The following is a 16320-nucleotide window of genomic DNA, read 5'->3' on the forward strand; positions in this document are numbered from 1 at the left end:
TTACACAGAAAATGAGTGTATATACAAAAGGTTTAATTTAGCAAACTTTTTCCTGTCAGAATTTTACATAGAAAACATCAAAAACTGTAATAACCAAAAGTCATTTGTCAAAACTTTTAAACCAAATGTGAGACTACACAAAACCTTGAACCTAAAATTATTCTATTATTATAATTTTTTTATGTCACATAAAAAAACACCTGGAAGGAAACTGAAAACACCAAAGGACAACTATCAAGCAAGTGCAAGTCGTGGCCCTTGGCAGCGTGCTGTTGACCAGTCAGGGGCTCTGCTGGTTTGAGGAGGAGGAGGATGAGGAAGAGGCAGCTGTAATGGCATGAAAGATGATGTTGTCTTTCTGCTGACTGTTGCTGCCAGTCACCCAGGGGTGGAGGAGGATCTGCTCTAGGGTTGGCCGGTGAGAAGGCTGCTGGCTCAGACACCAGCCAATCAGCTGCTGGCACTCTGTGACAGAAACACATGGAGGTGAAGAAGGGCAATGGTAAATAATAAACAGCAGCAAAGACCATACTTAATAGACATGGTGCATGGAGATCAATGTGAAACCTGCCTGAGCAGATGTCACTCAGACGGACCTGTGGAGATTTTGCATCTAAAGTCAATCTGTCCTCTGTGGATGTCTTCAACCTTTTTGAAGGGGATGTTCCCACACACCATGTCATAAAGCAACAGACCAAGCGAGCAGACAGTGGCTGAGTGACCATGGTACCGATGGAACTGGAACCACTCTGGTGGACTGTACATCGGTGTACCTGGAGAAAGGGGGCATCGGGTATTTTATAGATTTGTCAGCATAAAACAGTAAGGTGAATCAGAGATGTATAGCATTTTAGAGTGAGTGTGCAGAGTGACTGTGCTGCCTGTTAGCAAGGGGTGCAGGTCAGAAGAGTAACAGCTGGTGTTTTTGGAAAATACTTCCTGAGCAGAACAAAGATGCTGCTCATCTGTCCTCCTGTTTTGGGTGAGGGCATGTAGTGTAGACTTATTATTATTATTAGTCTTATAATTGGTCCTCATGGTTATTCTGACTATCATATCCACATGAATGTGGATAAACCTGAAATGTACATTTAGAATTCATATAATCTGTCCAAATATCTGAAACACTTTCAGATTATTTTCCATGTTTGTTCTAACAACCCTACAAAGCCAAACTAACAGGAAACAGTGCCTTGATAATGATTTTTCAGGATGTTCAGACTCACCATGCATGTCAGTGTAGGCAGTGTCTTTGATGAAGGCACCTGAGCCAAAATCTTAATCATGTAAAATACCACAACAGACACAACCATCAATTAGACTGAGAACAGATAGTACACAATGCAGTAAACTTGATCAATTAAAAAAAAAAAAACATGTCTCCATCTGGATGCTGATGACGGTGATAACGAAAGTAACAGCTGAAATGCAAAACTCTAAGATAAGAAAAGAAAGAATATTATGTTATGAATAAACACAGAAACTGATTTTTTCACTAAGTATTTTAGGACATTGGAGGCGCTCACATTTTAAACAGTGAAGTGCTCAGAAAATCAAAATCTAAAATGGGCCAGGTGGAGAGAATGTTCTTTCAGCTGCTATTTAAGTCAAAAATAAATTTTCAATCTACAGTAACAGAGTTTGTCAACGTGACGCAACCTTCATTGTTACAATTTTTTTGTTATAACATGGTTACAACTTGCTGTGTCATGGGATGCAACATCTGCTCACACGACTGACAAGGCAAGGAAATACTGAACAGAGTGTTCTTTTATTGTTTTCCTGTGTGGAAGCAATGTGAATGAAGTTACGTCTACGACTTAAGATATCCACGGCCTGGATATCAGCCGTCAGACGTACCAACATAAACTTTTCCAGCATCCCAAGATCCTTAAAAGTGAGAAGTAAAACCACAAGTACAGTCAGGTGTCAGGCATTTAAACACAACCGTGAATACCTGAGGCGAACCTGATGACCCTACATGTGAAACGCGTGGTTCACTACAAATAAATCATAGTATAGTGACTACAAGTCAGTGTGCAGTGGTTTGTTTATTTTTATTTTATCCTTTAAAGTGTGCTCAAGACATTTCTGTTCTGGTGAGTGTAAGTCTAAACACAGTCTAGTTAGCTGTGAGAGGAAACGTAAAGTTTTCATTTGCCTGTTGGTTGCAAATTTACTTTTACAGTGTTGATATATTTTTGTCTCCTTCAAGGTAAACCAGCATATGAAATGGATGGGACAAATCCTGACTGGCTCCAACACTGCACCTGTCGCTCTGAAGTACGCAATGTTACATAAGAGAATATCATTTAGGTTACAATGTGCAAGATGCATGAAAATGTTGGGGAATGTGAGGGGAGGTAAAGCATTGGGGTTTTCACTCTTGAATTTCATACAGATTGATATTTTCAATGTATGCCATTTTTCTAGTAGAAGTTCCGTAGAAGTCTGTCTCAGTGTGTTCCAGGTTCTTTCAACATGGTTTTAAGTATGGTACACGTACAAATATACAATATATCATGAGTCAGATCAGTCTTGTTTTTCTTTCATTGCCTCACAATATGGCCACGCAGATCCCAGAATGCATTGCACAGTGATGTTGGTTGACAAGAATACATTTGCAGTAATTAGCGTTGCTTTTATTTTGAAGGCTTTGGCCAAAACAAAGCAGCTCTCATTCTTACTGGCAACCCTCAGCTAAGCGAACACCAGAGTATATGGTACCAAATCCTCCTTTGCCTAGAACCGAGTCCAGTCAGTACAGTTTCTCACACGGCTGCTTGTCCTCCTTGGCTACACACACACAGCAGAAAACAGGATTAGGAGTTATTTGGATGGTAATAGAGTGTCGCACCAAAATCTGTAACCCCACAAAAAACGTTTCTAGATTTGTCGTTTCACTTTAACACCCTTCTCTTCATACAGGGATTTTAAAGAAAAACACTGCCTTAATCCAACAATAAAATACACACTCATTACAAACACAGAGAAGGATCAAAACCACCCTAAAAGTTAAACTGAGATTATGAAAAAAACATAAAAGATGTCAAAATGATTTGTACACACCTAAAACTTCAAGTTCTTGGGACTTGATAAAACACATTTCTTGAAACTTCCACCTATTTTCTCAAAACCTTAAACACAAATCCAAAAATTCAAACTACATTTACAAAACCCCTAAAATCAAACTATCACCTCAAAACCAGTTATCATGTGTTCAAAACTAAACAATGTGTTCAGATTATACACAGAGCAAGTAAAACTATGTTCACCACAGAACATTCATTAGACACTACATCAAATAATTTAGGACACAGCACCCAGGGCATGTAGTTAACAGAAAATGTTTATTGTAAATGCATTTAGCAAAAAATTATAGTCTACAATTTACATTCAGCACTTTCATTAAAAAAAAAAACCTAAATGAAAAGCACATTACTACACAATCAAAGTCACTGAGATTCATACTCTGTGTGTCCACCCTGTGTCCAGGGTCTGGTCAGAGGACTTCATCCATGTCACAGGCAGCATTTGCCCTTGACAGGCAACAGGGGAAAAACCATCTGGTGTACTGAACCCAGCTTTGACTAGACTCCACAGTGACGGTGGAGAACCCCCAAGTTACTTACTGGCTGCACAGAGGGTGACATAGCCACCACACCGGCCAGGGACTAGTCTATTTATAGTATATTCACTCCAGATTTACGGACATTACAATATAGTTTACAGTACAGTAAAAATAGCAACTGCAACTACTAGCCTACAGTAACAGTAAGCCTATAAGCATTGAATTGTACTGGAAGCATCAGTGCTGAAAGTAAGGCTACACTTATTTTCACATACTGATATCTTAGATGTTTGACTCTTACAGAGTTGCACTCAAACAGTCCTTTGTACACTTGCTTCATGCTAAGTCTGTTGCATTGGAGGACACAGCCAATAGTTGACAGAGACACACTGTTGATTCCATCAAAGTTAAATTGTCTTCAATCACTCTCTGCCGGATTTCACAGAGTCGGATGGCATTATTTTGAAGGACCACGTCAACAATGAGTGCTTCTTGTTGGGAGAAAAGTCCCTCCACCCTCATTTGGTCGTCTTTCAATTCTACAAAGGGGAAAATACACATACAAAGCTATACAGTCAGTGAAATAGTATTGTAATGAACATTACAGTACTTACAGTGTAGTGTGTCAAATGTTGTACAGCAAGAAACAATTACCTGTTCTCTTCTCTGAATGTCCTGATGATGCAGTAGTTGCCCAGATTTCATGAGTAATGATTATTCTTGGTCTTCCTCTGCCTCTTCCTCGTCCACCACCTCTCACATCAACTCTTCCTCCTCTGCCTCTCTGTATGTTTCTGTCCATTGTAGATGGATGCACGTGTGCCACCTGTGCACTCTAAACTGACTTTTATCCTGCCCAACTGGTCTGATCACATCATTAAAAATGTGTGTTAAATTTTGAGTTGTTGTGTGTAAAAGATGACAGCTGTGTTGGAATTGTGTTCATATTTTGCTGCCACCAGGCCTGGTGCAATACATGTCATGAACAATAAGAGGGCGGGAAATGTTTTTCAGATAAGTGATATTGGTAGGGAAAAGGGAAGAAAAGGGAAATGTTCAAACAGATGAACATCATGGGTTATGTTGCCATTATAACTGATCCACAGTTAAGATGAACTGGCTTTGTGAAACCAAAAATCCTTCAACTCTCAGTCAACTAACTTCACTAAACCTACTTCCTTAAACAGGCAAACCCAAAATGAGATGTATGAGGACGCGGGGTCTCAGCAGGTTGAATAAAAGTAGCAAACACTTACATGTTGACTGAATAATAAAGTTTAGAAAATGGCGGTTATATTGCTGGGACATGTTATTAAGTGACTCTTCCGATTGAGTGATGTAAATAAGTTACAGTTGCATCGAGTCAGGGTTGCGGAAGACGGTGTAACATCGGCTGGCACTGTTACCTTGCTGCAGGTGGAGCTTCGCCGGCAGGTCCATGCTGAGAGACGGGGAGCCCATCATACCCATCTTACAACAGTCTGCGGTCACTGTAGACAGTTGCACCTTCTGATTGGTCGAGCAGACCGTAGACTCCCAGTCGCAGTCTAGGACGCCATCGTAAATGGACCAATTGTGTGTCTCCACAGTAATGATGGGAATTACGGCTCTTTTTAGAGAACCGGCTCTTTTGGCTCGGCTCACTAAAAAGAGCCAGCTCTTTTGGCTCCCAAGCGGCTCTTCAGGTTGTTTTGTTGCTTTAATTAATTTATTATCAACAACAATATAAAATGATGCACAAAATGAATTACTAATCTAAAAAAACATGTCTATTATTTATATATGTTTATTATATAAATATGCTTTTATTTATTCACTCCACATAAAATGTAAAAAAGAAATTATAAAATACAAAAACCAACTATTTATGATTCAACTTTTAACTATTTAAATTTTCAGCTTTTTCCTTTTAAACAAATTTAAAGTGAAACAACACAAAACACTGCAAACCACAACACAATAAAATATAGATTAAAATATGCAAAACAAAAAAAAATGAACACCCAGATTTTTAATTAAGGTAAAAGTTGGCATTTAGAAATACCAAGTGCCTCAGCTTTGAGGAGCTGATCCGGTTTCTTCTGTCAGTAATTAGCTGCCCTGTTTTGGAGAAGATTCTCTCAGAGGGGACTGATGTTGATGTGGAGCCGGCTCTATATGATTCTTTTCTTGCAGACTCTGCACTCTGCCTTTGTATTGTCAATAAAATTGAAATGGTTCCAGATTTTGCTTCTTTTCCTGGTGTCACTCATTTACTATACCTTTCTAATGTGTCGATGTTGTCTCTTCTTGTTGCCCCTGGCTCTCTTTCTCTCTCTCCCTCTGTTCGTGTGCTACTGCTGCTGCGAGTGTAACTACTGCCCCTCCCCCGTCTGCTCAGCGCAAACACAAGGCACAAACACATACTGACCAATCATGTGCGGCGTTAAGAGAAAAAAGTGAGAGAGAGAGGGTGAGAGAAAGAAAAAAAAAAACACAGATCCCAATAAGGAGCCAGCTCCCATCGTTCATTTCAAAGAGCTGTTTCGTTCACAACCGACCCATCACTACTAACCAGGCCCGACCCTGCTTAGCTTCTGAGATCAGAGACTTTTGATCAAAGTCTCTATACTATGACCTAACAGTGTCATGTGATCTAATCTACCTATAAGAACAAAGGCTAGACCTAAATAAGAAAATGAATGAATTACCCTAAAACACCAGTAGGGGGAGAAAAGACAAATACAGTCAAAACCCACATAGAACATGACACCCGTCTATCTCCGCCGTCACCGTCAATCTTCTTTTACATGTAATCTTGTCTTTGTCTCGACCGCATGCCGTCCTCCATTTGCCGTTCCATTGTCCTTTGCCATGATTGCCGTCAGTTATAACTTTTCTTTAAATTTTCCTTTAAATTTCCCCAAACAGCAGCCGCTGTCTGGGGAGTATATTCACCACTAAAAAAAACAAAAAATCTCTCTAACCACCGATCTCCATTGACAATTAATAAGAAACAAAAAACAAGAGTATTTGCACTTCACTCTGTATCACTCACACACAAACTGCTCCACCGGTAGGTGCGCTCAGACTGATTAATTTTTAACAACAGCAGCACATTTACCACAAGCACTGTCCTTTTCAATTTCAACTGTCTTAATTTCCAAAAATTTAACGTATTTCTAATTTTATTCAACACCCCTGTCCACGTTTCATCCCTGGCCTCTTTTTCCTTTGGTCCTAAATTAATCCCCAAGATCCTGATAAAATCCTCCTTTATCTTAAATGGGAGCTCACAATTTTTGTTCCTCACCTCCCCAAAAAACATTATTTCAGTTTTATCAATGTTAATTTTTGCACCCGATGCACCTCCATAAATTTTTAAATCCTCCATAATAAAATCAACACTCTCTAAATTTTTAACAGTGAAATTTGTGTCGTCAGCAAATTGATAGATTAGACTTTTCTTACCAAACGGAATATCAACACCTAAAATCCTCTTGTCCTGCTTCACCAATGTTGCCAATGGCTCTGCAGAAATGCTATATAAAATAGCAGACAATGGACATCCCTGTCTGATAGACCTTCCCAGTTTAAAAACCTCAGTTAACGTACCGTCAACCTTTACCTTCCCTTTAGCCTGATCGTATAACAATTTCAGCCATGAAATTATCCTATCCCCAAAAACAAATTTACCCAATGCCATAAATATTTGTGTTCAACTCTGTCGAAGGCTTTGTTCAAATCAACACTTAATAAAATACGTCCCGCGACCCTCTTTACTCTGTTTGCAAAGATTTCCGTTAGTATTTTATAATCGCAGTTTAACTTAATGGTCTGTAGTTTTCCAATTTATTTATGCTTCCTCTGTTCTTATACAGGATCGTTATAATCCCAGTCACCATCGAATCAGGCACCTCCTGTCTTTCCTCCATACAAGCAAAAAGTTTCAGAAGTATTGGAGCCAATAAATCAATAAAAGTTTTATAAAATTCATTTGTCAGCCCATCTGAACCCGAACTTTTGTATTTTTTAGCTTGATTAATCGCTTCTCTAATTTCCTCAATGGTAATCCCCTCATCACACATCCTCTTGTCCTCCACCGAGAGCTCAACCCCCACCGTGCTCAGCACCCTATTCACTAAATCATTATTAATTCCTTCCTTTTTGAACAACCTCTCATAAAAAGTTTGCACCTCCTCGAAAATACTCACATAATTGCTTATTTTTTCACCCGTGTCCTTTTCCAACTCCCAAATAAAATTTTTCCTCTGTCTCTTTCCCTCAAGATTCATAAAAAAAATTGTGCATTTTTCCCCCTCCACCACATAATTAGCCCTACTCTTTATTATAGCCCCCATGAATTTCTCTTTCTCCGGGTTTTCCAGCTTACACTGCAGATTTAACACCCTTTCTGTGTCCAAATCAGATCTTCCCTCCTCCTTCTCTAGCTCATCCCTCAGTTCCAATTCCTTTTTTTTCTTAAAAAAAAATCCTCCGTTTCGCATATCTTATGCTTAGTCGCTTTATTTTACTTTTCACCTTCTCCCACCACGTACATGTATTAAGTTCAAACAACGGGTTTTCTGTTTCCCGCACTATACAGTCTACAACACTTTTTTAATACGCTAACTCCTCCAACAGACAAGCATTCAAACAAAAAAAACCTCCCCTCCAAAATCTTCTCATACCGTCCATAATTTCATCAGTCCAGTGAGTCTCTGGTAAGCAAATAATGTTCCAGCGACCAGATCCGCATGCCGCCGATCTCCGCCTCCTCCCTCTCCACCGTCAGGTCCTCCTCCGCCTCCACCATCTCCTCCCGACTGGAAGATATGTCGGAGTAGCGCGTTTCTCCTCTGAACACCGCTGACGCTCCACACACACACACAAAGCCAGTCTCTCCCCACAGTCATTACATTTCTCTGTCCCCACACACTCACATGCATAGTGCCCCTGGTTTCCACATTTAAAACTTTTAAATGTCGGACAGTCTCGTACCACGTGCCCCGGCTGTATACACAGCCGGCAAACTTTCACTTGCCTGTCATGAATAACACGAAAATGTTCAGTCCCTCCCGCTGTCTCAAACTTGGCCGCGTACAGCAGGGACTTCACATCTTCAGTGAATTTCACCTTCTCCATCATCGATATGTCGTCTTCCCCGTCTATCTCCGCCATCACTGTCAATCTTCTTTCATATGTTATCTTTTCTTTGTCTCCTCCGAGCGCATGCCGTCCTCCATTGTCCTTTGCCATGATTGCCGTCAGTTATAAATTTTCTTGAATTTTCCCCAAACAGCAGCCGCTGTCTGGGGAGTATGTTCACCGCTGGAAAAAAAAACAAAAAACACTCTCTCAACCTATCTCCACCAGGAATTAATTTGAAACAAAAAGACAGAGTATGCACTTCACTCTGCTTCTCTCACACTCAACCTGCTCCACCTGTAGGCGCGCTCAGAGTGGTGTGGCCGTAAGCCGCAGCGGCTGCTGAAGACAGACGCTTTATACGTGCCTAAATAACACTGACAGATCTGTTATTTCACATAGCAATCAATAATAATCGGGATTTTCTCTAACAGTCAACAGCAAAACTAAGAAATAACTACTCCACCCAACAAGAATTTTCCGTATGGCCTGATCAAACATTTGGCTCTGTTCCAAGTCCACTTTTGTCCGAAATTGTTCAAAACGTACATCGGTGAGCCACACGTCCTTGTGGACGACGTATTGGGTCATTGTGCCGAAAACCCAGACTGTGCTCATTCATTCGGCAGCGGTGCAGACTTTACAGAGGTATCTTTCCAGTGCCTAATATTTTCTTTCAACATTGAGGTTCTACAACTCCTGGAAGTATGTCTGAAATATAATGACTTTGAGTTCGATCAGAAGCAGTGTCTGAAAGTGGAAGGTACGGCAATGGGACACCGCTACACACCCTCCTATGCCAACCTGTACATGAGCAAGTGGGAGCGGGAAGCACTGGAGAAGTGAAGGGAGGAAAAGGGAGGAAAGATTTCAAGAGTTCATCCACGTATTAAACAATCACCACTCCTCCATTAAAGTTAAATATAATCTAGATTCCTGTGAGATCAATTTTCTAGACACTACAGTCTTTTTGGAAAATTTAAAGAGTAACACCAAGAAACTCCTTACCTGGGCATTCTTCAAACCGACCGACACTCACGCCCTTCTCCATAAGGCCAGCTACCACCCCAAACACACATTTAGAGGCATAGTTAAATCTCAAATTATTCGCTTCTATAGAATCTCATTCTGTGAAGCAGACATGCAGAAATTAATTTCGGTTCTCTTTAAAAGTCTAAGGAATAGGGGCTACTCTAGAAGGTTCCTACGAACCATAAAAAAAGACCACTCTGGCCACCCTCGCTCCCGCTCGCTCACAGGATGATTCCTGGGCTGAGGCTGCTGTGCAGGGACATCACTGGGAGAATCGCACCAGAGACCTGGATAAAATAGTCCCCCTAGTCACCACCTATTCTAAACTTTACTTACCCCTACAAAATCAACTTAAGAAAAACTTTGAGAAATTCATGATGCAGCACGACCGACTTAAGTATTACCAACCAATCTTAGCATTAAGAAAAAATAAAAATCTCAAAGATACTTTGGTAAGAGCTAAGTTCCAAAGGCAGGGACCAGGTCAAAAAAGAGGACAACATTGGGTCTTTCACCCCAGAAAATTCCTTGATAACCCACACGGTGGAGCCAGGGTTAGGGTTAGGGTTAGGGTTAGGGGTTAGGGTTAGGGGTTAGCGTTAGGGTTAGGGTTATTAGAATATCTCTTTGACCCTAAAAAAAAGTCTAATAAGCCTAAGAATTAAGAGTGGTTAGTCGGCTAAGCTAATTAATGTCCTTGTAAAGATCAGTAATTAAGTTATGCCTCTAGGCTAGAAAGTGCTATGTCAAGTACTGGAGCTATTGGATTCACTAGCTTTTAAAACAATGAAAGGCTATATATCTAACCTCATAAGCTAAGTCTGTAGCTAATCTGCTAGGCTAGATAGTGTCACTAAATAGAGTAATTAGTAGTCTAATTTATGATAAAACATAATCAGTAACTAAACGGGCTATTTAATTAATTTATTTTATTTGTTTTAATAAATTTAGGCTAACTACCTGTTTTATTTTATCTACTTCCTGTTTTATTTTCCTAACACACGGTCTCAGGAAGTGAGCAAATTTGTTTTTACTTATAAAACCAGAGACTGGGTAATGCAGTCTGCACTTAACTGGAGACAGTCATGCTTGTAGTTCAAGGTTTTTGCTCTAAGCCTGAGTGAGCTCATTCTCTGTCAAGACCTTTTGTATTATGGTGTTCAAATGAAAATCTTCCTTTTTTGAGAATTATGTTTAAAAAGAGTGTATTTTTACTGTTGGGTCTGTAAAATGTATACAGATGTGTCCCTTTCCATAAATTTGTCACTTATTCTCCCTAAATGTGACCTTGTATGATGTTCCCATGATGCTTTGCGCCTCCGAACCAGGAAGTGATTCAAGAAATGATATTTTTCCATCAGAATTGTGTTCTCTGTTGCACAAGAGACTAATTATCCAGGAAAGAAGGTGAGTAAGGATTACATTCCTGTTTTCAAGCCTGAAGGGTGATGGGAAAGGCCGTAAATAAAGGGTTATGACGCCATTTTTGTCTTGTCTTCTCCTTTTCTGATCTTCATTGTTGGAGTCTTCTTCTGTTCACAAATGAATTTTAGAAGATAGATAAGCATGTTGTAAACATGAAGAATGGTGGAAAATGTTGTAAATTAAAGGGTTATGACATCATTTATATCTCCTCTTCTCCTTTCCTCATAATCACTTTTGGAGACTTCTGTGAAGGAAATTCAAGGAGATGGATAGATATGTTGTAAACTTGAAGGTTGGTGGAAAAGGCTGTAAATTACAGGGTTGTGACGCATCATTTTCCCATCTTCATGGGTGGAGTCCTCTTTCTCTGTAACTTTAAACTTAGTTCCTATATTGAAGTTTAATTTGTAAATTGAAGTTTAAATGGCATATTTCATTGTCTTGAGGTCCTGAAATGTTGCACAAAATTGGCTTTAAGTTCTATTCGTCATGTTTTGTGATTTTAAGATGTCTGAAAATCTGTGTGTGTGTGTGTGTGTGTGTGTTTGTAAGAGCGAGACAGAGAGAGAGAGGGAGAGAGAGAGGGGCTGTTAAGAAGGTGGGAGCACTCTAGCACATCAGAACCCCAACCTGATTGGGATGGGGGGCAGAGAAAGAGAAGGAGGAGTGTCATGGATGGAAGTGGGGTGACGGAACACCCCACAGCCCTGGGTCCGGGAAGTACACTCAAAAAGCACAGAGAGGAACAGGGAGTATAGGGGACGCCGAGCACACCACTGGGACCCTGGACGGGTAAGGGGGTTGGGGTTAGGATTAGGGTTAGGGATAGAGAGTTTTAGCCAGAAGTGCAAGGGGGTGAACTTGGTTTTTGACGAATAGCTTTGTCTGTGGTGGTTGCAGAGTCATGACACCCACATGTGCCTCCACTAATTCCACAGTGAACTTTCCAATGGCACCAGACACAAGTCTCTCTGAGCTTGCGTTGCTGAGATACGCTCTGTACGCTCTCTGGTCCTCATATATGGGTGCAGTTAGGGTTAGGAGTTAGGGTTAACCAGACTAGCATTTGGGGGAATTCGCAGCCGTGTACGCTCCCGTCTCTAAAGGTCTGTTGGACACGTTATCCCCTTATATAGAGGGAACTGCTTACTTTACCTTCTTTTCCAGCTGCAAAAGAGAGACGGTACACCCGGATCAACCTCCGGGGAACGGAAAAATCAAGAGTGCACCACTAAGCGTACAACTCAGTAACCGCATCAGGGCTTTGAGCAACTTGTACCCTATCGATAAAGGAATGTGAGAAAAGCAAGGGACTCCCCTGGAAAAAACACCCCCCACGAAACTCTATAGTTACATTGCACATTTCCAGAGAATGTGCACCGTACCTGGAGGTAATGCAATACCGGGAGATGCGTGGAGTGGAAGGAGCAAGCCCCCGTTCCGGCTCCCTGATCCAAAAATCAATTTAATATATGGTCCCCAGGTAGGGGACGTATCAGATATTAAACTGATAAGAACAGTTTTTTTTTCTTTCTTTATTGATACTCATTTCCATTTTCCATAGAAACTTTTGCATAATTAAAAAAATACACCCTACATCAAAATACAACTTGTCAACAATTGTGGATAATCTGTAAAATCATAGTTAAGACAATGAAAACAGTACTTTTAAGAGGTTTTACAGGTTTTACAGTCCTCTAAGTCCCCAGTATCCTAGTCTTTGCCTTACTTTTCCTACCACGTCTGGCCAATTTGTTTTCCCTCCCCCTCCTTGTCAAATTTGACCCCCAGTATTCTCTGGTCAGTCTGTGTCACAGTCAGGGGGAGTCCTGTCATTTCAGTTGCCGTCCATGGCCCATAAAGTTGGGCTTGGGTCTTGCCTCTGTTGAGTTTTGACCCAGAGGCCCATCCAAACCAGTCAGTCAAGTCCAGCGTCCTGTTGACAGATAAAAGGTCGGTGCATAAAACGTTCACGTCGTCCGTGTATAAAACGCAGAGGTTCGCCAGAGGTTCTATACAGATGACAAAGAGGAGAGCAGATAACGGACAGCCCTGACGAGCACCGCAGTTAATATCCACTGCTTTTGTCAGGTGCCCGTTAATAACAAATATGCTGGTGATGCTCCGGTACAGCAATCCCACCCAAGCTATAAACCTTTCTGGAAATCCCATTTTTTGCAGTACCCGAAAGAGGTACTGGTGCGAGACCCGATCGAAGGCTTTTTCAAAATCTAAATTTAGTACTATTAGCCTGATGTTTCTGTCTCTCGCGTAACAGATGGTGTCTCGGATCAGTACGAGGCTGTCGGTGATCTTCCTCCCCGAAATGGCGCAGGCTTGATCTGGGTGAATCACCTCTTCTAAAAATCCAGACATACGTGAGGCTAAAAGTTTGCTAAAAAGTTTGCAGTCAAAATTTAAAAGAGTGATGGGTCTCCAGTTCTTCAAATCAGTCTTATCTTTGGCCTTGTGAAGGAGAGTCACTACCCCTATTCTAAAACTGTCAGGAAGTCGGTCTAGTCGTTCAAAACCCATAAAAACAACAAGCAAATCAGGTGCTAAAATGTCCCAAAATGTCAAATAAAATTCCAGGGGAAGTCCATCTTGTCCTGGGGACTTCCCCTTCTTAAAACCTGTGATGCATTTATTTAACTCTAAAATCGTAAAATCTTGGGTTAAAAGCATGCTGTTTTCTACTGTCCCGGTAATGAGGTTTAAAACTTCTGTCATGGTCTCTTTTTCAATAGGTTTCCTTTGGTACAATTTTTCGTAGTAGTTTTCAACAACTTGTTTAATTTCTTCTATCGTTTCTACTGTGCACCCATTTTCTTTTGTTAGTTTACAACCCGTTCCTCTTTTATTTCTGATTTTCTTAAAAAAATACCTTGTGCACTTTTCCCCCTCTTCAATTTCCTGTTCCCTGCTTCTTAAAATGACACCTTTACTTTTGGTTTCTGCTAAAACCAACATCTCTGTTTTGACTTGTTTTATCTCCTCACTAAAATCCATTCCGCATTGTTGTAGTTTAAAATAGCGTTGTAGTCGTTTCTGCAGTCCCATCATGCGTCTATTTTCCCTACTCTTTTTTCTCTTCCCTGCCTGTCTAAAAAAAGTCCGGGTCTTTTCCTTCACCATTTCCCACCAGTGTGCGCATGTGTCGTAAAAGTCTTGAAGGGTCTGCCACTCTCTGTACTGCTCCCTGTATTGGCTGACTAAAACCTGGTCTTCTAAAATGGAGCAGTTGAGTTTCCACAGACCACTCCCTGATGTCACACCCGAAGAGAGCGAAAGGGTGCAGGAAAGCATCAGGTGATCAGAAAAGAAAACAGGGGTCAATCTAGCATCGGTTGGTGGGCAGTCCCATGTAAAAATATAATCTATGCGAGAGGCTCTGGTGCCATCACCACTGAACCAGGTGAAGCCCTCCTCTCTAGGATGCATGGTTTTAAAACAGTCCTGAATTTTAAAATCCCTGCATATGCCCTGTAGTAAAAGTGATGCTTTATCAACTTTAAAATCTTGCCCTCCTCTTTTCCTGTCTTTCCTGCTTAAAATACAATTAAAATCACCCCCTACAACTAAAGGTTCCCTACCTAGCATGTGGAACTGCAGTTCTTCTAAAAGGTCATACCTGTCATTCCTGTCATTAAAGCCATAAATATTTAAGAGATTAAAATCCTTTCCCCTAAAAGTCAAGTGTGCTAAAAGTGCCTGACCGTCTCTCACCACAGTGCTGCCCTTCACCAGAACCTGAGGATTTTTGATTAAAATGGCCACTCCATCATTTTTGTTGTAATTTGATCCACTCCATATTGATGTATATGGCCACAACTCCTCCCACTGTCTGTAGTGTTTTAAAAACGGAATGCCACATTCCTGTATTAAAAACACATCTGACTTAAAGGAAACAAGATAGGATAAAATACTCTGGGCTCTAACTCTCGACTTCACACTTCTCACATTGACGGTTGAGAAGGTGAGAGTCATGAGTATGGTTAAAAACAACAGGTATGAAATTTTAAAAAGACTATACAAGGAATTTCAGAGATAAAATGGCAGTCACATAATCTGCTGTGAATGGAGCTCTTCCTTCACTCTTACAGGTGAAGAGTAAGGGGGTTTAGCTCCAGTCCCCGGATGGACTCTGGGGGTTGGTCTAGGCTGCAACCTTGCATTTAGTTTTGAGTCCTTAGGGGTTGATTGCAGAGCTATTGTTAAAAATGAGACCTCATTTGGTGAATTGGAGGGGAAGACTCTGGGCTCCTCCACAGATGAACTGTCTGAGAGAGTCCCAACTCTTCCCCTCTTCTCTGAGAATACAGGAGACTCAGAGGACAATTCTGATGCCGGCCTCTTTGTTTGCTGGGCGTTGGGGAGGGAGGCATTCTCGCTATCAGTCTGCAATTGGCCTTCCTCACTATCTGAACTAGCTCCGCCCTCTACCTGCATTGCCCCATCCTCTCCAGAACTCTCTGTTAATGGGGCTGTTGCAGACCCCACCCTTTCTCGCGCCTCATCTGATTCCACTCCTCCAATCACAGGATTTGGCGGGAGATTTGAATTTTCCGGCCCAGCCTCTTCAATTAGCTCTCTAACTGCCTGGCCTTGTCCACCATTTTGCCCACTTGCTTTTGCTGCCTTTACTTTGTTGGCAAAAGATTTGGGGCAATCTCTGAAGAGGTGGTTTGATTCTCCACATAGATTGCATTTTCTGCCATTGGTGCACTCCTCAAAGGTGTGCCCAATTTCTCTGCATTTCCCACAGACAGTCTGCTGGCAAGCTTCGGCCAGGTGCCTGTGCTCACCACACTTGTGGCAGAGCTTGGGCTGACCCTGGTAATGGATGTAGCCCCTGTTTTCTCCCAGAACTATCATGGATGGCAGATGTTTTAGGCCTTGGGAGCCCTGGGGGTCCTGCCATTGTTGAATGGGGACCCTCCAAGCGCAGTTCCAAATGCCATCCTCATCTCTCACTTTAGTAGCCTGGCCTTTAACAGTGCAATATCTTTCCAGCCACAAACAAATGTCCTCTGCATTCACTGTTTCATTGAACATTCTGACAATAACCGTTTTCAAGGCATTGTCAGTCAGTTTCTCCACACTGAAGGCAGAAAACTGGGGTTTAACATTTTCAAAACATGTCCAAAACTCTCTTAGCAGAGCTG

The 16320-nt window shown here is 41.3% G+C and overlaps 1 protein-coding gene and 1 pseudogene across 1 annotated transcript; both read right to left on the reverse strand.

Moving 5' to 3' along the window:
- Positions 1–280: 280 nt before the first annotated feature.
- On the reverse strand, positions 281–5041 carry LOC108874568 (serine/threonine-protein kinase pim-3-like). Its single transcript, XM_051068928.1, has 4 exons — positions 4978–5041; positions 1227–1277; positions 597–773; positions 281–465 (listed from the first exon to the last, which is right to left on the reverse strand). The coding sequence occupies exons 1-4, from the start codon at positions 5039–5041 to the stop codon at positions 281–283; spliced, it is 477 nt and encodes a 158-aa protein (XP_050924885.1).
- Positions 5042–12524: 7483 nt separating this feature from the next.
- Positions 12525–12726, reverse strand: LOC127140942 (uncharacterized; annotated as a pseudogene).
- Between the last annotated feature and the right edge of the window lie 3594 nt (positions 12727–16320).

Source organism: Lates calcarifer, unplaced genomic scaffold, assembly GCF_001640805.2.
Source record: "Lates calcarifer isolate ASB-BC8 unplaced genomic scaffold, TLL_Latcal_v3 _unitig_5474_quiver_733, whole genome shotgun sequence".
NCBI classification, from domain to species: Eukaryota; Metazoa; Chordata; class Actinopteri; family Centropomidae; genus Lates; species Lates calcarifer.

Bases quoted from the DNA above. Each gene is read 5' to 3' on its own strand.
- LOC108874568 (XM_051068928.1), bottom strand. From the start codon at position 5,041: ATGGGTATGATGGGCTCCCCGTCTCTCAGCATGGACCTGCCGGCGAAG. The intron at 774-1,226 runs GTGAGTCTGAAC...CCCTTTCTCCAG, and splicing joins TGCCTACACTGACATGCATG to GTACACCGATGTACAGTCCA. The intron at 466-596 runs GTCCGTCTGAGT...TTTCTGTCACAG, and splicing joins TAGATGCAAAATCTCCACAG to AGTGCCAGCAGCTGATTGGC.